The following is a 25413-nucleotide window of genomic DNA, read 5'->3' as shown; positions in this document are numbered from 1 at the left end:
CCTCATGTAGTCTTTGCTACAACTTGCCTTACTTTTAGAAAAATCTGAGTCCTCTCATCTACCATTTTTCTGAAAATTAAACCAGAAGTAGTTATTTCCAGATGATTCTGTTTTTCTAAATCACTTTTAGGATCTCATCCCTAAATGGAGATAGGAATCATACTTTAGGAACCATAAAATTATGCACACATTTCATAAAAATCAGATTGTTTCTGCATGAATTAGATAAAAAGGACTTTTATATGAAAATAAATGGCTAAATGTACAGGCAAAGTGGCATGTACTAGCAGAAATGCTTCTAAATCCATAAAATTACTTTTGAAAGCTTGCTCTTGGCCATCAGACCTTATTTCTGCCAGTTTGAGAACTGAACTCTGCTACACAGTCTGTAAAATTTAGTTTTAAACTACTTGCATGATTTTTTAAGTATAAAAAGTTTATTAAAACCAAAATAAATATTTTAAATCTTCACAAATTACCAATTAACCGCCCCCCAATTTTATACTTGAAAACATCAAAATTTAAAGTAGCAGGCAAGTGTATGCATGCTTTGTCTTTCAACCCTGTTTAACCAGAGGGTGGGGCTTTGTGTACATATATACAATACCCAATAAAGGAGACTTAGCTGAAATATCGCATTCTCAAAATTCATCTGGTTTTAGTTACAGAAGTGCAAAAACCAGTTCAGAATCAATAGGAAATGTTCTACTTTATCCCTCTCTAATTTAGAAACGTCTAAGCTGATTTTACTCAAGCTCTGTAAATATACAAACAAAAGAAGTTTAGAAAAAAAGAAAAAAATACACCACCACCAAAACACACCCTACACCCAAAAAAAACCCCTGAAACAGAACCTCCCATTGCTTATAGAGACTTACAAGCTCAAGTCTCAGCCCTGGAGTTATTTTTATGGACAGACAGTAAGTCACTTGGAGAAGAGCTTATAATGGAAGCAAAGGCAAACAGTAACTAGACAGTAACTACAGTATAACAACAACAGTAATATGCATTTCAAATGTGTAGTCTAAAACTACAGGGAAATGTGCTTGTAATTTAAAGCAAAACCAGTATTGAATTATTTAATTCAGGTATAGTGTGCATGCTCTCTGCAGTGTTTATGCTACGTATTTTCAGAAAAGAGTAAGTCTTTAAAAAAATGCCTACCTACTGGCCATGTTCCATTCAAGTGCTGGATTTTGAGAATTTCTCTCAGTCTCTGTCAAAACCCCTCCTTTTCCATTTTCTTTCTCTGGTTTCAACTGATTCCAGTAAGCAGTACCAATGTTGATAGATTGAAGATCTATTTGATATTGTCTATCTTCAACCTCTGATCCAGGGTCTCGAAGAATTCCTAGATTTAGTGCTCTCCTGTAATGTCAAAAAAAGAAAAAGAAATCACCAAAGGTCAAAATCAGATCAATCAGATATTCATTAAGGTCCAAAATTAACAAAATGGAAGTACCAATTGTGCCATATTTGTCTACACTAAGCATTATTTTCATTTCAAATCTTCAAAAGTACCCCTCTGCCTCTTTCCTATAGAATTCAATGGGAGATTTGCAAATGAACATATTCCTAAATTTAGCCAGATGTACCAAAATTGATATGAGATCAATGCATCAGCTTCATTGCCCTTCCAATCAGATTGATATGAGCAGCCTTGTGGGGAAGTAGGACTGATTCATATCTACCGAACGGATAAAGGATGTCACATTCACGTCCTCAATAAGAACAGCTACACATCAGTATAACCACGAAGCATAACCAACTGTCCCACTGTTCAAATTCACCAAAGAATAAAACTTAAAAAGAATATTCCAAGATGATGGAAAAACAATTCAATCCTTTTACCTCTGTATTTCAGCACAGAGTTTTTTAAATAAAATTCTTCTAACAAGTGAGAAAAAAACATTTTTGAGTGAACAACATTCCTTGTGGATTCCTTTAAAGTCTATGACATTAGATTTTACAAAGTACTTCAGTCTTGAGCTGAGTTTTGGAAACAGTCAGACTCATCTTCAACAAAACATTCAAGAGCTATTAAATGAGTGGGGGCTGCTGAGACCATTCAATCTTACCGTTGACCAGTAACAGAGAAGTCTTCTACTGCCATTTGTCTTCTGCTAATAAGCACTGGGAAATAGTAAAAAAAATTATCTTGCCCTTTCTATACTGGGAACAATACAGCCTTCTGTGCATTGCTCATTTGATATTATAACAAAAACTCACCATTATATTATCACCATTTTTCATAATAAGGGAGCAAGGGCATCTTAATTTTTTTTCCTTCAATCTATGATCACAAATTGTAGTCTATTTTTATTGATTTCATACATCTGCATTGAAGCTTAAGCTTCTTATTTGCATATGACATCCAACCTACTCTTCTGTTCAAGGTCTTGGGCCAAAATTATTTAGTATACAGCTGCTGTCTTCACAGAGAAATTAATAATTCTGCAATTTGTGTGAATATGATGCTAATAATCTAAACATAAATAACCATTGAAGTAGCACATCCCAAACTGCAAACTCAAGAGTACAAGTATGCAAACTATAGGTATGCAATCTATCTCAAAGTGCAATCCCAGTGCTGCCCAAATCCAAATACGAGTTGAAACTGCTAATACACTGCCATTGTCACCAATGGAGTATGTTAGCAATTAAGAAAAATAAATAATTAATCATATATACCCACAGAGGCATATGGATGACAGGAAAGCCATTTTGATCAAGTCATTCCTGGTGAGGTAGTGTGATGGCACTGTTCAGTAGTCCCTATAACTTTCTTAAGTGCTTAGTAGAAACACACTGAAAATCTGTTATGTCAGTAGTGGTATTTCAAAATTAAATGTGGTTTCTTAAAACTTAAGAATGTGTTTGTCAACTTTCCACACAGAGAGACCTAACCACAACGACTGTGCCTTTTATTATTCTTTCTAAGGCATTATTTCACCAAATGAATGCAGTTAAAAAAAAAAAAAAAAACACAACAGTAGATTATTGTATGATCCAATGTCTATTTTCATACTTTGTCTAATACAAATAAATACTGGAATATTTGTTTTGTGAAATATTACTTAAAATAAAGCACCAAATTACATATTTTTGGAAATCTGCTTGTGTATATAAAACAGAATATGATACTAATTTCATATGCATAATAAATTGTTCTCCCCTTTACTTCACAGTGAGCATTTTTCATTTCTTCTTTTCTGAGCAGCTTGATAACTTGCAACAGGATCATCTAGATATTCCTTAGACTCATTCACCATAACCATGACCTTGTGAACCAAATTCTTCAAGCACAATGTGTCTGTATGCACTAATCTGAAAGTCCTCACAGTGACAATGGCTTTCTTACCCTCACAAATTGACTTATTTAAACATAAACCACAACAAAAATCATTCTTTTGACATTTATCTGCTGCATCTTTTTTTTAATGCACTTCAGGATATTACAGCCTAATACCTCAATATTTTCATGCTGATAAAAAAAAGTCCACATTTGCATTGTTCCTACTATTAACAGTCTCCTTACATGTAATACAATACTCTTCTTCTGATCCTTCAGATACAATTTTGAAATCCAAGAAAACTGTGTTTCTATAGATAACTCAATTCAAGAAACACGTATTTTATACATACATGTAAGATACAAGGATTAGTAATTAATGCCTTGATGTTTTGATGAAACTCATTATGGCTTTCAGAAATTGCATCATGCCAATTTTATACAAGGATCAAAATATAGCCTTTTCCCAAATAAGTAATATATATATACAGGCATTTACATAAGTCCTAATTTCTAGTTTCCCATATCAACAATTTACATACAGTGATTTACATAAGCACTCATTTTTGGTTTTCCATATCAACAATTTTCCTAAGTATGCCTCCAATTTATTAGTTGTATACTTCCTAGAAGGATGAAGGTTAAACCACAGCAAACCTGGCCTAATGTTAAGTACACATGATTTGTGTGAACTCTGAACCCTTTAAAATCCTTGCAGCAAAATAAATTCAGGAAAACAGAGTAAATCAAATTAATGACTTCTCTATCTCCAGCATAAGTGATGTTTTATCAGCTGAAATGTACTGTAGTGGTTATGATTTTAATTGCTTCCCTCTTCTGAAAACAACTTCACTATCTCATCTAATCTTTGGGCAGGTGGTGCAGAATACAACAGTTGGTCAACCATACAGTAAGATCACAAGCAACCAAAGACAACCATAAGCATGTAACAGGAAACACAGGTTTAAAATTTTTCTTTTTTTTTTAATTGATTTAGTGTGGGTCAGGCTTTTTGTATGTTTATTTAAGAAGCAGTTCATGTTCAACCAGTTATTACAGGCTGCTGAATAAGTATAATTCTGAGACCCACAGTGAAGTTAAATTTATTTATTTACAGCTCATCTGAGACCTACAGAAAGCTAAACAAGCCAGGAAAATGGCAGTTAAAGACTACACATTATATAATAATTAAGAAATATTTGCAGACTTTACACACAACAGCTAATTTTTATTAGTACTTACTGGATTTCTAATTTCTGCTTCCAGGTATAGAGATTACAAATCTATCTACCCAAATTTCAATTATGAAAGGTTTTTCCTGGTAGTAAAAGATCCTTCCTGTCCTAATTTAAAAAAGAAACAGAAAGTAACCTTGGATAAATATGCAATAACCTATGGCACATATGTAAAAAAGCTTCTGCTTAAGCTTGTGAAGTCCCAGGCTAGATGTAGTCTGAAAGCCCCTCACCTATGCATGAGATGTGACTGACTACTGTAGAAATCACAGCAGGATTCATCACAGACCTAATGCACCTTCAGTACCTTTCCCCAATTCAACTCAAGAGAGTTTCCTCCTTGACAAAGCCATTGAATGTATTGTACCAAACAGGGAAACTGAAGCAGGAATTTCTTAGGGGCACAATGGACTGCATGTGGAATGAGATGCTATAGGTGTTAGAAAGAGCACAGAACAAAAACATGGTAAACCAAGAGAATCTATGATAACACAGATTTTATGACATAGAATCTATGACAACATAGATTGAGAAAGGTAAACCATAGATCTCGTGGTAAACCAAGGGAATCTATGACAACAACATAGATTTATTTCTAAGGCTAGAACAATACAGGCCTTTGAGAATGCTGAGCTTCTATCAGCTTTTCAAACAAAGGCAACTATTTTTACTTTTTTTTAATTATACCAAAGAGATGGTATAATAGATGTCTTTTTGTCACAGACAAGTTAACACTTGAGCCCTTTGGAGAGAAACAGAACTTTCCCAACATCACACAAGATATAGAGACATGATCTCAGTACTAGAATAAAAAAATCCTATAGCATGACTTCTCATGATGGAAGTCCTGGATGTGCCTAAATTTGGAGATATTAAAACCACTTATTTGTGAGGAAGATGGAAAGAAGAATGAGAAGTTAAGTAGAAAGAAAAGGAAAGCACAATACTGGGCAAGAGGAAGAATCATAGAATCAGGGCACTAAGGCTGAAATTAAAGAAAAGAAGCAGGTAAGAACATTCTAATGTTGCAAGAAGAGAGAAGAAGACATCTTTAAGCAAGAAGAGGAGGTCCTCACATGATCCTGGGTACATATTCTGCCATACTGAGTAATACACATGTCTTCCAGGACAAGGGTAACCTCACCTCTGCTTTCCCACCCTGCAGTCTGTACCTAGGGAGACTTGTGGTGTAACAAACAGTGTTTTACGACTGCTAGGATGTTGGAAACAATGTATTTTAGTCTGGATCAGCGGAGGAGGCTTTTAAATGCTATCAGCAGTAAACTCCAATTCTCATTGTTTCTGCCTCTTTTCCCCAGGAACCATGCCTGGCTTTGTTGGCAGCTGCTCCTTCTCCCCTCTCCAGCTCAGAACCAGAATAACACTACTACTGTCCCATCTCCATAACTGCTGGTAGCATACTCTGGATTGACTGCTGGTAGCATACTCTGGATTGGGTACCAGCAATGCTTTAATAAATGAAAATATAAACTGACTACAGTAAGGCTGCTTTGCTTAATGCTTTTCTGATTAGCAAGTGATACTATTGATTACAGGAATTTGTTTAACAATGAAAACTGCATTGTATCTGATTAGCCCTAGTGTTGTGATCTGCACAGCCAGATACATCAACATTATCTACAGAAGACAATACATTGCAGATGTCCTGTAAGTCAGAGTGGTTAAGGTACCTGGGTTCATCTCCATATGTGTAGGACTCTTGTAAAAAGAAAACATCAGTGATAGCTCCGTGAGCAAAATAAAAATGACTGACCCCTTCTTAAATTTACATAGTGGACAAATATATAACATCTTAATGCAAAGGAAAAAGTTATTAACTGCATTCTAATGGAATATATTTTGTAGTCAGCAACACTCACAAATTTTAACTTTATAATGATTTATAGTGTTTATCATTTTTTTACATAGGCATAAATCAGCTGAGAGGTAGATTACTTGTACATTTAGTATGTTGAAAAAAAAAAAGGCCAGTAGCTGAAATATATGCAAACTTTTCTTCTGATTGCACTAGACTACTTCAAACAATTGCTACAGGGATGCAAAAATATAAGGGCAACAAGTAATTTTCCTCTTCTTCAAATTAATCTTGGATAAATTTCTGACTTCCATCTCTTGGGCACTGGTCCCTTTTTCCCCTGTATACCTACAGAGGTAAGTACCATTGAGAAGAGAGGAACTGGTGTAAGAGTTTAAAAAGCTACAGCAGAGGATACAATAACAAATAGCTATAAAGATCATTAGGTAACACAATGAATTCCATGTAGGAACTCAGTACTTTCAAATCACAAAAAAAAAAAAAATTCTATTATGGATAAGCATGCTCTAAAACAGGATCCAATACACGAATGACAAAGTGCCTGGTGAAAAAAAACCAACTGGATGTATAGAACAAATCATCTACACTCATTATCACCTAGAACAGCTAATCATATAAAAGAACACTAAGATTTTAGTTGATTGTCGTTAACACGGCTTTTTAATGTGTTGTTAACATGTCTCCTCTGTGTCAGAGTCTGGCATAAGGATATGTTAGATACATGTTTAGAAAATTCAACCATGAAAAAGGTGTTTGAATTCACTCCAAGCTTCTAGATACTTCAAGCACAATACAGAATCTACTACTATGACAATCGTGGCTCCTGACAGAGAATGACATTAAGAGAAGGTATTCAGGATCTTCAACAAAGCCATCACAGTTCTCTACCTACAAGTGTTTCCCTTAAATATGTCCAAGCTAGGTATTAAATAGTCACTTTTGAGACATGTAGACGGGACAGTTAGAAACACAGTTATCTCCTCTCTGCTTCTAGGCTTTTCTAGTTCTGCAGCAATAACTCTTCTACAGAAAATAATTACAGTAATAACCAAACTTTTTCTAAAATATCCAAATACACTATTTTCTTTTACTAATATTTTCCAGCACAGCTTTTTCTTGCCAAGCTGAAGCAGACAGGTCTTCCCTTATAATTGCTTTGTAGCTTTTTCTTAAAAACAAACAACACAGAAAAAAACCTCAGTTCTTAAACTAATTGTTCAGAGATGAAAAACTGTAAAATTACAATCACATTTCTCTAACTACTGTGTGTCCTCTATTTCACCAGTTTCATCAACCACAACTACTGAGTTATACAGGTATTTATTTAATCCCAAATCATTTTATAAAAGGACTGACATTCATTGAGCTATCATAATGCAAGAAAAGAGAGATCTGGTTTTGAAGACAGAAGAAGAAATCTGGTGAATGGAAGTCAATGGTTTGTGCCTGTTTTGCATGTGTGGTTGATACCCTCTCAAAAAGAGCAGGAAAAACTGTCTTGGTTAGAACTGAGGTGACAAGCCTAATGGTGTGCATGGATGTGCAGAAGAGCAGATCTGCCAGGTCTCTGTTATAAACGAGAACGCTTGGGGTTAGGCAGACCCCTTTGGCTGGCCTGCCATGGAACATGCTTCCCTCTTTGCAAGGCTAGAACATGCCAAAGGAAAACAGGAGAGGCAGGCTTCATTCCTCTTCTCTGTAAACTTGCTTAGTACGTATCTTAAATGACAAAATCAATCTCTTCAACAGTCTACTAATTTATACTGTGGGAATAAAGCCAACATGATTTTGTGACTATAACTAATTGCATAGAAAACATTTTGAGAGTATTCTGAGAATGCAAAGTTATAAAATATGGATAAAAATTAGTGTCTGCAATTTTTTAATTGATATACTATTTATTTATTCTATTTATGTGATTACTTAAATATTTTTATTTTGAAACCAATAGGTACCTATACAGAGGGAAAAAAACCCAACACCCTCTCACGCTCATTAATTACAGTGGTGGTGCCAGGTCGGTGCTACTATAATTCCATTTGCTATCCATCTAGGAAATCCAGATCTTAGTGAACTGGGCCACACCAAAGTCAGGACTGGTAGAAGTGCACTGATCATATAAAAGCTACTAAACACATGAAAGGAATTACAGCAGATCACACATCAAAAAACTTGGCCCTTGCTTCCTTTCTTAGTCCTATGGGCAGAAAATGCTCTACATATCCTGTGAGGTGACCAGACACATAAAAGCAGTCCCTTGCTACAAGGGCTGCAGTACAGTAATTGCCTGCAAAGAAGCTGAAGAACTTCTGCAGTGCACTTGTCTTCTAGAGTTGTCTCTGGAACACAGTATCAATGACCCTATGGCCACAAGGTACAGTATTAGTAAACTATGAAGTAATTCTGGTCTCTCTCAAAGAAAGCGTAAGATGAAACAAAGCTGAAGTATGCAGCTGTGCATTTAGATGTCATCTGTTTAATTACTTCTATAATTTTATTGTTTAAATTCTTCAGTAAAAATAACAGCATAAGCAAGTCTGAACTTTTAAAAATCAGTTTTTCATTTTTATACTGTTTAATGTTTAGACAGTTTGAGGAATCTCTTTATACTCTTGAAACATTCACCCAAATTCAGGAAGCACTGTATAAATATACACTTGACAGACTGTATAAATGATAAGTATGTACAATTCCAATGAAAGGTCTGTATGATATTTTTGGATGCCAAATGTTCCTTGAAAAAAACCAAGTGGAATATAGTTTCTCTAAATAGTGGATGTTTGGAGAGGGGACTAGTAAAAAAAGGCAAAATACAATATAACCCAGAGACTTTTATGCTTTTGTTTTGTGGTAGAAATAATTTTATCTCAAAACTTAATGCTGCCTGGCAGGCAAAGGATCTTTCATTTCAGATTTTTAAATATTTTGCGTGTACTTGCTTTACCATATGACTAAGATAAATAATCTTGTGATTTCCCCATTGTTTTCAGCCTGAATTTGGTTTAATTGATAAATCTAACTAAGTGGTACAATATCTCAGTTTTTCCAGATGTTCTATAAATTCACCTGGAAATACCTAGGTGAAGTTTCACTGAACACAGCCTTCATATTTGATGTGTGGAATTTCTCTAAATGGTGCAGTACAATCTGCTATAAGGAACAGGATAGAAGGCAAACTGTCCTCAATGTGTTTCATAAGCTGATGTGGGACAGGATTTCTTTTTGCTGCTGTGTCAGTATATCAAAATCATACCTGGATATCAATCAAATTGTATCTGAAGCAGAAAAGAACATTACAAACAAATAAATACCAGCTTTTCCTTTACATTAAACAATACAAACAAATAAATACCAGCTTTTCCTTTACATTAAACAATGTGCATTAATGCATACTTTCAGCATGTCTATTGCAATTGGTAATGCTTATAGTGTGATCAATAGAAGAAACTACTCTAAAATATGAATATTTAACTTTCTGAGTCAATTCACATTTATCTTTGGCACTGATTACAGTAGTTTCTCAAGATGCCACTTGTATTTTCTTCTTATAAAATCATCATATTCATAATGATGGAACTATTTCTGAAATACTGTATATGATATTGTAAAATATGTCAATAACACAGTATTAAAAATAACCTTCCTTTAATTCTTCCTGAAGTCCTGGTCCCTTGAAAACTCTCCTGATATAAAACCTCACTCCATAGTAATGTCACGTTAAAGCCAGTATATATTCTTCCTTAAAACCCCATTAGACTGTTGTTAACTGACTACTGGCACCTTCTAAGTCAGTATGAAACTATGCCTAACAAAATTTATTGAAGGGGAGTTCCACTTCTAAATACATGTTTGAAAGAGGGCAAAGAGAGAAACAAAAAAAGATGCAAATATACTCAAAATATCCCTCTGTACTCAAAATATCGGTCATGAAGACTACAGATTCCAGTGTCAGGTAGTTCAGTGACTCCATGATGCAGCCCAAATATTTAAATGGTGGTGGTTGAAAATTTAAGAGGTTTATTTTTCTGCCTGGAACTAAAAAAAAAAAAAAAAAAAAAAAAAAAAAAAAAAAAAAAAAAAAAAAAAAAAAAAAATTGCAAGGACACTGCACAGATACAAACACACAAACAAATACACTGCCCACTTGGGAAACAACAAATTCCATGATGTGTAGTTTGAGTCCAGTTAGTAAATATAACTGGATACACTCTTATGAGCTGCAGTGTGTGAAAAATACAACATGTAGATTTTAAAAATTATTTTTAGAAAACAACTTCAATAACATTTGCAGTTACATAATATATCAGGCATTTTTTTTACTATGCCAAAAACATGGAAAAATCAACCAATGAAGCTGTCTGAATACAGTGGGTCAAAAAAGATATGCCAGAGAATTGCATTCCTCTGTATTTTTTCTTGAATACATATACGCATGTATTTATACACTTCCAACCATAAAAAGTTTCGAATTTGCTTTGCAGCTGGATTTGCTAATCTACAAGTTTTTTCCTGTTTCTTGAAAAACTGTCACATACAAAGATTAAATAATACTACTCAACAGTTATTTTTGGTTATCAGAAAGAGTTCAATCCTCTCCTGCTCCTATCCTGAAAGTACAGGGCATATCCATTTGTAGATACTCCTATGTTCTATTTGTACCACCTCCACACCCATTTATTTTTTAGTGTTCAAGAACACACAATACCAAGCTAGAAAACTGGAGTAGCTGTGATCTATGCCAATCATTTACACTGAAACAGAGATGCCTGATACTATCTCTGTATTTTATTACTCTCAACGTGCACTTGTGTTAGCCATTAACATACCAGTGCTGGCCATTGCCTTCTCACAGAAAAAACCAAAACCCTAGCAACAAAAATACCAGTGGGCATGAAAAATGTTTTGAGAGGCTGAAGAATGGTACATTTATCTTTGTGTCCAACAACTAATAAAGCCCATAAGATTACAAACCAACCCTTAAAAAGTAGTGATGGAATTTTTTTGTTCTTAAGCAAAAAAAAAAAAAAAAAAAAAAAAAAAAAAAAAAAAAAAAAAAAAAGCTTCTGAAATGCAACACAAACCCACTATACGTGGCTTTGTAATTTCTTTTTTTCTTCTTTTTTCTTTATTGCAGCATAATAAGGTTTAATAGCACAGTAAGACCTTAAACATAACAAACATTAAGCATGACTTTTGACCGTACTTAAGGTGGTTGAGCTAAGTGAAACTATATTGGAGAAGTCAGTTAAGAGCTAGGAACCATGCTCACTTAAACAGTAAAATTTGAGTTGCTCAGGATAACAGTAACATGGATTTAATTTTGCCATGGGAGCTTGGAAGAGTACCCCATAGAGAAATATGCTAAAATAACATGTTACTATTCTGTATCTTTCTGATAATCCTTTTTGTTAAATAATTGAAAACCAAAGTTGAAATACTTACAAGCATTAAATGAAAGACACTGGCAAACAGTTTTGCAAAAGAAAGAAATCTTCTACCCAAAATGTAGTTTAAGAACTGTGGTATGAATTTGTCATAGATAAAACCCTGTGAGGGACATCAGAGAACCCACAAATATTTACGGAATGAACCGCAATCTGTATACAGAAGTTAACAAATGTTTCATTACAAACGGGATATGCTTTTCTCAGTAACAGAAGCGCACAACTTGCATTATAGTTACCTTGAGATCCTGCTAGAATTAAAAATGCTACACAGAAAAAAAAATCTGCTTTATATGATATTGGAAAACACTTTTCAACAAAAAGCATTTGTTGAAACCAGAGCTTATGGAAATTATATTTACTCACAAACAGTTAAGAAGAAAACTATAGAACAATGAGTTTTAAAAGCTCTCTTCAGTTCTTTTACAATAAATTATTTACTGCAACCAAGACTTTAGATGTTAATTTTCAATATATAAGACAGAAAAGAAACCTTGATATAGGAATTCGATCCTATACTTTAAGAATCAGTGAAGTAGAGTCTGGGAAGAAACTGTAAGGAGTTTGTGTAAAGCAAAGGAACATTACTCCAGTAATTCATAAAAAGGAACCACTTCAGCTCTTAAGGTGGCATTACTTTCTAGGAACCAGCTAATTATTTTCTCCCATGTTAACAGAAACTCAAACACCCCTCCTCATTCCCCCCTGTATTTTACAATAACAGGCGCAATATAAAGCTACTTGTTCAGGAAAAAGAAAGATTAAAGGGATGTAACTTGAAGAAATGTAAAACCTTCAATAACATTGCTTTATAACATAAAACATGAAACACAAAACACTACTCATTTAAAAAATAACTCCATCTTTTGGATTGCCTTTTATTTCCCAGTTTTATCTTAAAAATTTTTCATTGCATTAAAGTTGCTGAGTACATAAACTATGAAAGATATTCTGGGATTTTTAAGTGGTATTTAATGTGTTTTTTCTTTGTCTCTGTGCCCTTTCTTGTTTACCTTTTTAAAGTATTACAGGCTATGTTAATGCTGAATCTGAGAACTATTTAAAAATTCTTAGTACACAGCATCAAATTCTGTGCTGTTTCAAAAGGCCAGATCATGATGGCAGATTAAGCTGATCCAAGCCCAAGCTGATGAAACACACACACCTTTTTGCCTGGGCTAATCCTTGTATGCCTACACAATAAATAGGTTCAGGATAATAACCTTACTGAAAACAATTGCCTGATGACCCCAACACTTTTTTATTTCTTTCAGGTCCCTCAGCCTGTTCCTTATACACAAGTACAAACAGCAACACCATGAAGAAGTAGATCTTAAAAGAGTTCAAATTTGGATTTACAATTTAAATGGGCACAAAACTCATTGCCCAACAACCATGGATAAAGCAATGTTAAAAACCTGACATTACATTCACCCCACTCTGGGCAGCCCCAAGGAAGCCCAGGGCCACACTTTACTCCTTTAGTCCCTTCACTGGGCATGGCTGGTCTGCACATCACTTGCTTGGATGGGAGGGTGAGAGACCTCCCTGCTCAGAGAACTCTTCAAATATCTGACATGTTTTCTCTCCCCCGTGGTACAAGAATTGCTTTAGGGAGGAATTAATAGTTTGGAAAATATTTTTTAAATGGGAGAAAAGGCCATTATTATAGTTAAGGGAAGCAAATAGTTACAGACTTGATCTCAATGAAGGAGGTAGCTTTCAGTGCTGGTTAAAGAGAAAGAGATATGAGATTTCTGAGCAGTTCATTCAAAATGTGCAAATGTAGAAGGCAAAAAAAAAAGAAAAAAAATTTTGCTTCCTAGGGAAAAGATGAGACTAACTGCAATAATCATAGGTCTCAAGAAAAAAACAGCCCTGTGCATAAAAAGTATTTAGAATCTTAGGACTAGGAAATATCAAGGCAAGAAGTTCCAGAAACGGAGCATTCGTGTATATAGAATACAATGAAAAGTTTAAAATGATTAGCACTAACAAAAAAAACAATTTGTTTGATTTTATTTTGATTGGCTTCATCACAGCAGAACTGCTGTTTTTGGGGGAAAAAAAAGGAAACGGGAAAAAACCATATTAAGCAGCATCTCAAACCAGCACAAATGAAAGAAATCCTAATCTCTCTTCCACTCAGTCACCCTAAACATGTTACAGATTTTAAAACTGAGATTGTATAAATTTCACATGGCAAGCTCTGCATATACTGCACAGAAAATACTAATTAATTGTGTTAAAACATTATTTGAGACAGCAAGAACTATCAGAAGACCAAGGAAACTCTGAGTTCAGCCTGCTTTGTTTCTCTAACTTAACCTTGACTTTGCAGAAGATACAGTAGTTAAGATCACACATAGCTGAGAAATCTTTTTATAGAACAAAGTATAGCCCATGAGCAAAGCAGAGACAGCAATGCCCTTGTGGAAGTTTTACTTTAAAACTGCTATTTACTTCTGACCTTAAGCTGTTTAATGATGGCATCATAATAAATGAAAGAAATGGAGTGCATGCTACAGTAAATCATATAAAGTACGTAGATTTTGTAGACTCCATTTTGAAGAGATGCATCCCTGATGCCTGTCTCTTAAGTTCACAACTAAACTGTCCAACCTGAGAAATTCCTGAACACACAATCCAGTTTAAAAGGAGTCTGGAAACCCATTCCCAATTTAGTTCTAAATCACACAGAGGTGATAGAATGAATGATACCTGAATAATGAAGCAATCTTAACTGCAATAAATTCAAATGCTTTGTGCATTAACTAGGACAGTTAAGCACTAACCATGACTGGCTTGCACACACACACACCATATTTACCACTGAACTAGTCCACAGTGCCAGGGGAGACCACTGCAGTGCTGAAGAACGGGCACCTCCACAAGATGCCCAAGGTGAGTGGTTCTCCTCCCCATGCCTCAACACTGGAGCTCCTCCCAAACATGTGAGCCCATGGTCTTCCAGATCAAATCTGAGCAGTTTTGAGAGATTTATGAATCTGCTCTTTGAAATCTCCATCTGCCTATAAAACAGGGCTTTTGGCCACACATGAACACATCTCCATGAATCTCCATGCAAGTTAAGCTCATTCCTGCTCCCCACCCATCCCCAAGGATGGGAGGCAGCTAGTGACAAGAACCCAGTTGTGCAAACACCTCAGCTAAGCTAGAAGCAGAAAGGAAGAGCATTGCAGATAAAATATATATTAAGTCCTCAAAACAAAGTTGAAAGTAACAATAAATCATTGAGGAAGGTCAGTGTTTTTTCATATTAAAATGTTTTTAATATATGCACTGTTTAATAATTACTAGACTTAAAAAATATCTTTATCAATTCTATGTGTTTCGACTTTGATCTGTTTAAATTAAATAGTTATTCCTTTTAATTCATTCTTTATTGATACGTACTTGTTTTTCTTTTCCTCTAACACATTTAATAAGGTTTCCAAAAATGCAGCCCTGATTAACAACAAATGGATGCTTAAATGACATAATGGCACTGCTCCTTGATAGGAATGTTTCTATGAAGTATATTTCAATTTTCTTTCTCTGAGGGACTGCACAAAGAAATTAAAACTTGTATGAATCAGGTTGTGTGCTACTAAGTGAAAGAAAAAATATAAAGTAGGTATGTGTATTGAGAACACAGTGATTAAATTTATCAATTAAAGAGAAAAGTAAAGTTGCAAAAATTAAGTTCTTATAAAATTTATTTTATTTTTACTCTTACATTATAAGGAAATATATTTCAAATCTATGTATTTAGGAAAATTAGTTATGTTGAAGATTCCTGTAGAACTCACAAGGAAATTTTGAATAAAAACAAATTTGAAGGTTAAAGATGAACATTTTTTAAGCCAAATTCCAAATATAAATTTAGCTTTTAATAGCTTTTGGTATTAGATGATTAGCAAGCTACATTTCTGAAACTAAATGGGCAGTTCCAGCTGTTATTTTACAATTAGTTTCCACTGAGAGTTTTAAATTAATAACTGCTGCAATAGCCTCAAACATGCCAATGCTAATTAGGAGTGGTGTTTGCATGTAATGTTATCCATATATATGAATATTTTACTGGGCAAAAGGTCTAAGCAGATTTTTTTTTGCCTCTCTGCTAAACACAGAAGAAGAGAGAAATGTAAAGCAGGAAAAGACTTTACTTCTAAGCCCTACTCCAGAGAGTAGTACAGGATTCTTATAGAAGATAAAGATGATTTTCCTAAGTCTTTAGACACCTCTATGCTAAAAAACATGTGATCAAGTACCATAGCAAAGAACAATATTTAGAAGTTGCAATTACTATGAATATTTTGATTTACACCCCAATACAATTATTAATTCTAAAGATTATTAAATGCAAAACGAAACAAGATTGTATATTCAAATTATATGCAGAGAGAATCCGTTTAAAAAAAATCTTCAGAAATAAAATCATCCTGGTTTGAAATCTGAAAAAAATTACTAAATAAATTCTGGGAGCGATTCCAGAATCTTTGCTGTTACAATTTTTTTTCCTTAACACAGATAGATGAGAACTTAAAAGGATGCTAACACAATCCCATTTCACAACTTATATGGAAAAAAATACATACTTTTAAAAACACTAGTAATTTATTCTCTTATTTCTTTTCCTATATAACATCACCCTGCAGTTGTAATAATTTTGAAATTTGTGAAAAACTGTGGTAGAGACTTTACAATATACTAAAACTGATACTTTTCCTAATTCCCTGTGGTACAAACAGACAATTTAATAAGCAGCTCACATTTCCCTCAAAAACTATGTGCATACATTTTTTTTCACTGAATATCTTTGTTGCCTTTATTCAGAGAAGAAACCCTACTCAGCATTAGCTAAATCCTTGTTTGCCTACCAGATAAACCTCAATGAAGTGTGGAAAACAAAAACAGGTAAAATAGAAAATAAGTCTTAATAGAACCTTTTTTGAATAATCAACTCTTAAAAGGAAATTATGTATATTAGGTCCATATTCTGGGAAACATTTAGTTACCTTAATGCTAACTTCTATGCAAAACCAGAACAGTTTTCAAACTGTTATTTGGTTTGAAAAGGAAAATACCAAAAAGTAACCTTTTTATGCATAATAAAGTTATAGAAAATCCAGGCTTTTTGAACAATAATTTCAAGGTATAGTTTTTCAAATATAAACATGTCAAAATATTTCTGAAGAGAAGATGCTTACAGATGTGGATGCTGTTGAAAAGTTTTGAAAAGCATTTGATTTTCCAAACCACATTTGAAAGAAAAAGCAGATTTCCACACAGACTGCTGGCTATGTATGTGCTTTTTTCATAAATTCCTTGAATCATTTTTTTCCTTCCTTTCACTCCAGCACTATCAGCACAAAGAAAATTGTTTATTGCTCCTTATTTCACTGATGGATTTTTGTTAACCCATTATGGGCATTACAGGATTATTTCAAGGATGGAGTTCCTTTATTTCTAGATGGAGTTCCTTGAAATAAAGATAAATAGCAGCTATTCTATAAGGAAAAAAGCTTTGTTTTGCTATTTGCAAATGTTTGAGAGTTAAATAATCAAAAACAGTAAACTACAAAAGTGAAAAAAATATAATAAGAAAAGGCTTCTATTAATAAAAGGCTAAATGAAAAAATAATGACATCTACAGCTACCTTTTAATAAGTAAACTCTTTACATGTACTGTTTTTGCAGGGAGGGGCATGTCTAAAGAATTTCCATTTACATTCACAAATTGGAAACAGTCTAAGGACAGCTTTATGCTTTGATCTATGAAAGATCTACACATGAAAATGACCATAGAACACTCAGACCTGGACTATTAAGCTTTGATATATGACATGAATGAAATCCTTGGATCTCAAAAATGATGAATCCAGAGCGTGGACAACAATTAGGTTCCTTATTGGCCAAGCTGAGGAAAGCTTGGGATTCTGCTTACCTAAACTCCCAGAACTGGATAGTTTGGCAGTATTATTCCTGACTTTATAAGTAAGACCTTTACACAACAGCCTCCAATCAGCCTCTATTCTCTGAGCTCTTTGTCAGCAATTTCATTTCTGCACTACAATATTGTAACTCAGCATTATTCTCCTCTATCTGTTCATGGATACTCCCTAAAACTCCATTAATTATTGTTTGCTAACGTGACAGTTTGCTAATCCCTGTTGGGGATGATCAGCAGTTACCGCTATAATCCATCATAGCATTTGCACAGTATTTGGTGTAATAAGGCCCTTATCCCAAAACAGAAGTAGAACTAAACATCATCTCAATTTCAGCTCCATATTTAAGCATATCCATGCATCCACATCCTCTCCTTTTTTCAGTCAAGAGAACCAGAATTTCTGGGTCTTGTGATGAAGTTTTCTCAAACATTTCCCTGTTAATAGTGCCCAGTTCTGCTGGTAGCTTAGCACAACTAGTGCTATTCACTGTTCATACCCCCAACATATACACTTCTTAAAAATTCATCAGTAGTTAAAGTCCACAAAAATATAGTTCTGTCCTTCATTGTTTAGCAGAAACTGCATTTACTCTGGCTGACTCCTTCACAGTTTCAATTAACTGCTCTTCCCTCCCTTTAGCCAGGCTAGAATGTCTTACTTGCATTCTTATCAAAAAAAAACCTCCTTTATTCTGTTCCCTGATCCCATCCCAAGGCCTTATGATAATCTGATAATCTTCCAACCAACAGAACTGACAGTTTCTTGATGGCAATGTACAGTTCTGGTAATATTTGTGGAACACAAGCACAGCTGGAGCTGAAGTTTAAGAATCAGAGAATCATGAAAAAACATTAAAACCAAAAAACCAACTCCTACAATTTAGCAGGGAAAAAAAAAATCAAAAAAGAGACACTGTCTCTTACTGTCACCAGAGAGGAATGTGTCACCATACTGCTTTCAGAAGCCCTTAATTTGCTGTTAGGGTGCATGTATCTTTCTTTACTACATATTAATATCAAAACTAAGTTAGTCCATTTTCTACTGGAGAAAATACTCCAAGAGTAATTTTTATACAGTACAGGAATATTGGAAGTTACAATGTCAATACATTTCTTTCCAACTTCCAATAATCACCTGAAACTATATTTGTGCCCAAATGATTGAGGCACATTGTTTTTCCAACATTCCCTTTTCACTTTAGTTTCCTCTCCAAGTTAGCATTTCTTTTTCCTAAGACATACTAGATGGAGTCACTTCAGCCTACAGGCCAAAAGTGGTCTGGTTTACTTAGTACGACCTGCAGCTGTACCAAACTTACCTTTCATGCCCTGGCATTCTACTGAGGATATGTGAGCATATTTCAGCTTTTCATGTATAAATTTATGGGATAAATTCAAAAGATGTTTGGAAATACTATTCAGCCTCTAGCCATGAAAATTTTTCTCAGCCTTTCCTAAAAGAACAGTTTCTAAACGAGAAGCAAAAATTCTTCTTTCTCATGGAGCACTACAAAAGTGACACTAATTGCATGTGGTTGTAGTTCAGGCCTAAACAGAAGATTGTTTAAAGCAAAGTGACACCAGAAATTAAGTTTGTATCCCCACTGCAGAAACACTGTAAAGACTGTGGTTCAGACAACAATTTATTTTCTTTTATTCTATTAAAAGCAGCAGCATCAAATTAGAGAAAAGAGGTTGGAAAAAGACAGAAGACGACATCTTGGCATTATTAGAATACTGCAGATGCTAATTCTTCAGTAACCAACAGGCTTCTGTAATTTATTTTTTTAGAGTCTCTTACACTGGATATTGTACTACTTGTACCTCTGTTAATATTTGCTAAGAAATCTTTCACCAAGCACATGAGCTACACATTGTGTCGGTTTGCTCATCTTATTACTCAATTTTTAAGAATTCTGTATTAGTTCCAGGTTTTTTATCTAGTACCATGTACCATGGGCACATTAAAAAGGGCAAATACTTTGCAAGAAGAGCTCTCGTATTTAGACCCAACACCATGTGTTAATAATATCCCACTATTTTTTTCCTTGTATACATATTGTATGTCCTGCACAACAATACAGAACCCTTTGTATAATTTTATTAAAAAACAACTGAAAAAAGGTGAAATTAACTTCACTTAGAACTCTAGCTGTCTAACAGCAGTGACTGTCATGTAAGACAATGAAGAGATATCTTGAACCATGCCTTCTGTAAGTACACTTTGTTCTAGATCAAAGATTTTGTAATTAGAAAATTGATCTAGTTCAACCCCAAACAGGAATCTTAATATTTTTAATTTTAAAAGTATTTATTTTTATTCTTTGAAAATCTTGAAACTTGCTAAAACAGATTAAGATAGTCACCTTCTTTCCAAAAATAAAAGACCACCCACTATCAACTTCAATATTGTCCTATAAAACACTGCAAAATAACTTGATGCTCTGCTCTGATATGTCTTAGTAAAGCTAGCACAATTGGATGATTAAAGAAGGGAAGAGAAGAACAAATCATTTGACAGATCATGAGAAATCAGGGGAGTGGTCACTGAAGCTGAGGAAATAACTTAAAATGGCAGAAAACTCAGAAAAAAGACATAAGAAGCAAGATGTTGGGAGACTGGTCACAAAATGCCAGTAGCGGTCAGATGAGAAATGTCTCTGGGCGAGTGTTTATTTCTACCTTATTCATTTGGAGTCATGTTTTCAAAAGGAGAACTGGAACGTATTGTATCTGCATTAAAACTGTAAAAACCAAATATACACTGCATAAATCTTCTTTGGAACATTTATGTATATAAGACCCATAGGATCATAAAGCAAAATAGCATCAGAACCTTTGAAAAGCACTAAATTTCAGCATTTCAGGTAAAGCCACATAGGCAAAGATAGAGACTCAAAAATGTTAACTAGCGTAGCTTCACTGATATTAGATGTAAATGAGTTGCTTACTCACTGGTTTGTAATGTGCATACAAGGAACATCACACAGTGACTGAAACCACCTTAGAGAAGCTGGTAATTGCAGATTCCACTTTATGCTCAGACATTTTTTGATAAAGTTTTTGTTGCTATGAGGAGAGTGGAACCTACATTTGGGTCTCTGACTCTTAAAGCAGGTATCAGATGGGAGTCTCGTCAGACAGAAAGGGTAGGAGCAGGAAGAGCCTCTACAAATGTCTGGAAGAGCTCTTTCATCTATGAGCACTTGGAGAGCTGGATCAGGCCCTGCCACCCAAAGCCATTGCTAGTGCCAGGCTGCAAGACTTTTTCCATGAAAGCTCCATAATACAAAAGATAAAATGCTCATTTAAAAACAAAAGGGAAAAAAAAAAAAAAAGAAAGGATAAACTACTATAACCAAACATACAAGCAAACCCATTAATTTAAATGCTTCCACATGGAAATATGAAGAAAAAGACTCTCTTACAACTTCTAAGTGATCAGAAGTGAAATTGGAGATATTTCATGGTCTCCTAAAAATCCTAGTCTTGACAAAAGTAAAACTTGCTGTCATTTTCTGGGCAGTAAATGTTTTACTGCTGGGAAAAGATTTTGATGTTTGTAATTTCTATTGAAGAGCACTATGAAGTAGTTAAAAATATTGCCACATCTGAAAAACAGACCAACGGGAAGTATAAGACACTTGTTCATCTGTATTTCTGTGACTTTTCTCACTTGGTATTATTTGCAACCCTACTTTCATGTCTGGCAACAGTGCCAATTCTACTAAGGATCATATATTACTTTTATCATGTTGATTACATATGTTCACCAGTTTTGCAGCCTATATATGATTAGTGTGGTTTGCACATACTTAGTGACACAATCCAGAGCATGACATTTTCACAGAAAATGTGTTTACTGGGAAAGAGCTCCTTAGAAGTTTGCATTCCTTTAAGCTTTGATCTACATGACATCAAGAATCCTACAGTTTCAATGTATGTTTACCATTTATATTATTAAGATCCATCTCCTTCTCACTGTATGGCTACTGAACACTTTGGAAGTCACAAAAAATTTCCTTTTCTCTAAGGTGAACTTAGTAGTAGCTGAATAAAAGAAAGCCTCCTAAAATGTTCTCATCTGTGAGTTTAAACTTCATAGTGATTTGACATTTAAATTCTGTTATTCATCAGCACTTCACAGCAGAACTTGATTCGTCTAAATGGATTTGAAAGCCCACAAGTGAAGAAAATCAGAAAAACCTGGTTTTGAATATCAAAAGATTGTATGTGAAAAGTATTTTTACAGGCTGCACGTACCAGTTTTATTGATCAATTAACTTCTCCCAGAATGAATTTTTCTGAGACCATACATGAAAAGCCCAACCCCTCCCCTGACACTTACTGATAAATGTCTTTTCTGAGCACAGCTCTACTAAGAGGGTTGTCAGCCTGAGGAGCCATAGAGACAGATCCAATCTTGAGAACCAAAGTATCTTCTTTAATTGATGGATTAGCTGTAGTTAGGAGAAGAGAAAATATGTGTTTGATTAAAAGTCAAATGCATATAGCAGGAATACTGAAAAACTATTTCTTTAAAAAATGTACATAAGAATATTTGCTAAGGATTCAATTTTGCACAGGAGCAACATAAAATCAATAGCCCTGCTGTGAGACATAAAGACAAAACTATTGTAATTTCATTTCCCCAGAGTTTTATCACACCACTGCATCCTGGTCTATGACTTCTCATTCTCTCTGACACTTTTGGGGGAGGGTATTTCAAAAGGACTTCAGACATTTTATGACAGATTCTTTGTGATGTTTGTTTCTCCAATAACTATTTGCTGAAATATCAGCATGTAAACCACTATGAATTGTTCACCCTTTTTATTATAGGCCTATATCTTTACATGTAAAACATTACAGGATATCACAGTATAACCATCCCGGTAGCATTTGGAATTGGCTGCAACATGCATGGAAAGTTCAAACACAAGGACTGAAACAAGAGAATCTGAAATCTGACACATATACATAGAACAAGATGTAATACTGGACAGTAAATTCCGCATCAGTAACAAAATCATTCCAAGAAAAAAAAAAAAAAAAAACTCTGCTTTCCACTTATCTCCATAATTTTCAAATTTCAGCCACATGTAAAGTTTCTCAGTTTTAAAAGCAGTGGTCATATTAGACAGAAAACCAAAGTTCTGCCCAGAAATAAAATAGCACCATATTTTTCGTAGAAAGTTAACTCTGCCAGCAGGCACAGACAAACCACTTGGATTAGGTTGTGCTCAGAAGACTCCATATTAACTAGGAAACTCTGGAGCAGGTGTGATGCAAGTTCAAAGAGCTCATCATCTGAAGGGAAACGGTTCACTGCAACACCTGTGTGAGACGTAACAAGGATGGAATGACATCACACCTGCTCCCATGTCCAAGGAAGTTCTGCAAGAGTCTCATATATGAGTTTTGAAAACAAGATTGCAGGAGAAGATAGTTTAAATATTTTACTGAAATGTGAAATGCTTGGTGTGGTAAGAACCAGCAAAATCTATGCATTTAAAAAAATGGTTTCTGCAGAACCAGTAATGTTTTGGTGAAAAAGGCACCATGCTTTGCAGCTAAGTATGTATAAAGATATGTATATTTCTGAACAGATTTAAGAAATCACAGAAATTCTATTATGATATTTTCAAAGTATTGTAGGGAATACCCCAGTAAATATGTGGCAAAGTGGTAACACAAGTTCTGATGCACAAGTGTATTAGTACACAAGCAATCTATTTTAAAAAACCTTATGTACTTACAAAGTGAAGACAAATCCTTTACCCCCCCCCAAAGCAAAACAAAACTAATTACAGATGGTTTGGTTGCTAGAAATAAGATACAAGAGATAAGCTGATGAAAAACTCTATTTTTTGACTAAATCTGAACTCATATTTTCAAAAAGTAGCAAGGCATTGTACTAAGTACTAGAATACTGCCACTGTACACTTAGGTGTTGGGTATTTGCTTTCCAATACTCACATAAGAAAATGGAGTGTGGTATTAAATATACATCTGATTATAACTGCAACTCAATGAGGTGGCAGATGCCTTATTCTTGGGAAGTGGATCTTAATAAAATATATCTTAGGCTAAGAATTTTGTCTCTGACACTTAGCAAAGCAAAATAAGGACTGCCCATAACAGTCTCTACTGTGTAAGTATTTTAGCAGTTTTTTTCAAGGCTGGGCATGGCCCTTTTGTGTACAGTTTACTGTAGGTCAATAGAATAAGCCAATTTTAAATCAGAAAGAATCACAGACATTAATATAATCAGCTGGTTTCTAAAGAGTTGTTTGAATTCATATCTCCATTCATTAACCCATGCTTTTCAAAATATGGGAGTAATGTACTAAACAATCACAGTCATTGCAGATATTAAAAACTTTGAGGGGAAAAACATCTCTGCTACATTTTAAAAACATACTTACAATTTAAGTATACTTACAATACAATATTGTACATACATTACTTTATACTTACTATAAGTACAATCTAGGAAAATGTTACAGATTCAAGTGTCAAGATGTTGTCACAATCTCATTTGGTTTTATCCACTCATCTCAGTCATCTTTTTGCTGAGCTAAATACATTATACTCTTTTAATCCTTCCTTTTAAGCCTCCTCGTTTAGCACTTAACATTTTTGATACTTTTCAGCACTCCCTCTACTTTTATCAATACCCAGTTTTACAACAGAAAGCAAATTGGATGTGATATTCCAGCATCTGCCATGTACTGCTGTACTGCAGAAGTACAGCTACCTCCCTTATTTCTTTTCCTTCAGTCCTCTGTGACCCACAAGCTGTTTCAGTCTCTCTCCAGTCCTGAAGACCCAGTCTGTATAAACCTTCCTTGATTTGTAACTTTAGCTTCAGAAGATTTACTGTACTTTCTACAAGCAGTATGCAAGCACAGTAACCCAGATGCATGGCCTCAGGAAATGCTTTGCAACATTCACTGCTGATAGCAGCAATGGTTTTATATTTACTTTCAGACTATTAAACACCAATTTCATTTATTATTCCCAACTGATGAGTTTTTGTGGGATTTTTTTTAGATTCCTGGTTAGCCATTTTTAATTCATTTAACATTTCCATGGAGAGAGTATGGGGATGTATTTAAATTGAATACCATGAGACAAAATGTCAAACTCCCTAGAAAAGTCTAAGCATATCAAATTTTTGCAAACGTTTTATCAACTAAGAATTGAAACCACAATGAAGAATGGAAATCAGATGTTTTTTGAACGCCTAATTTCCCATAAAACCATATTTATTATCATGTAAAAAATATGTAATTCTTTATTAACTGAATCATGTAATATTTTTTCCTTTGAGAGAGAACAATAAAACTACCTGTCTTAATTTTATTTGAACCTTACACTTTTCATTTTACTAGATAAACCTTCAGCTGTCTAAAACCTGTTTTTCCAAGGTGTGTTAAAAATTAGCCTCAGAGGACCAAGATCCCTGAGCACAACTTACTCAGCCTGACTGATTAGAAACTTTAAGAGTAAATGAGGAGGATGTTACAGACCATATGTTATGACAGACTTCAAAGTAGAGAGTCATGCTCATGTGACAAGAATATATCACTTCTACAAATGCAGGACATACATTTATTCAGTGTGCTGCCTTTTCTTTTTCACTA

At 34.4% G+C, this 25413-nt stretch overlaps 1 protein-coding gene across 4 annotated transcripts in view; it reads right to left on the bottom strand.

Annotated features, from left to right (window-relative positions):
* The window catches only part of VPS13B (vacuolar protein sorting 13 homolog B), a 429986-nt gene that overhangs the window by 152376 nt on the left and 252197 nt on the right, over nt 1–25413 (bottom strand). For all 4 annotated transcript variants that reach the window (XM_053960664.1, XM_053960682.1, XM_053960693.1 and 1 more), the window contains 2 exons: nt 22113–22224; nt 1165–1368 (listed from right to left, as the gene is read on the bottom strand). In XM_053960664.1, the coding sequence (XP_053816639.1) occupies nt 1165–1368; nt 22113–22224 (316 nt within the window). The remainder of the gene's footprint in view (nt 1–1164; nt 1369–22112; nt 22225–25413) is intronic.

Source organism: Vidua chalybeata, chromosome 1 (assembly GCF_026979565.1).
Source record: "Vidua chalybeata isolate OUT-0048 chromosome 1, bVidCha1 merged haplotype, whole genome shotgun sequence".
Lineage (NCBI taxonomy): Eukaryota > Metazoa > Chordata > Aves > Passeriformes > Viduidae > Vidua > Vidua chalybeata.
This window is presented reverse-complemented; position numbering and strand designations above follow the sequence as displayed.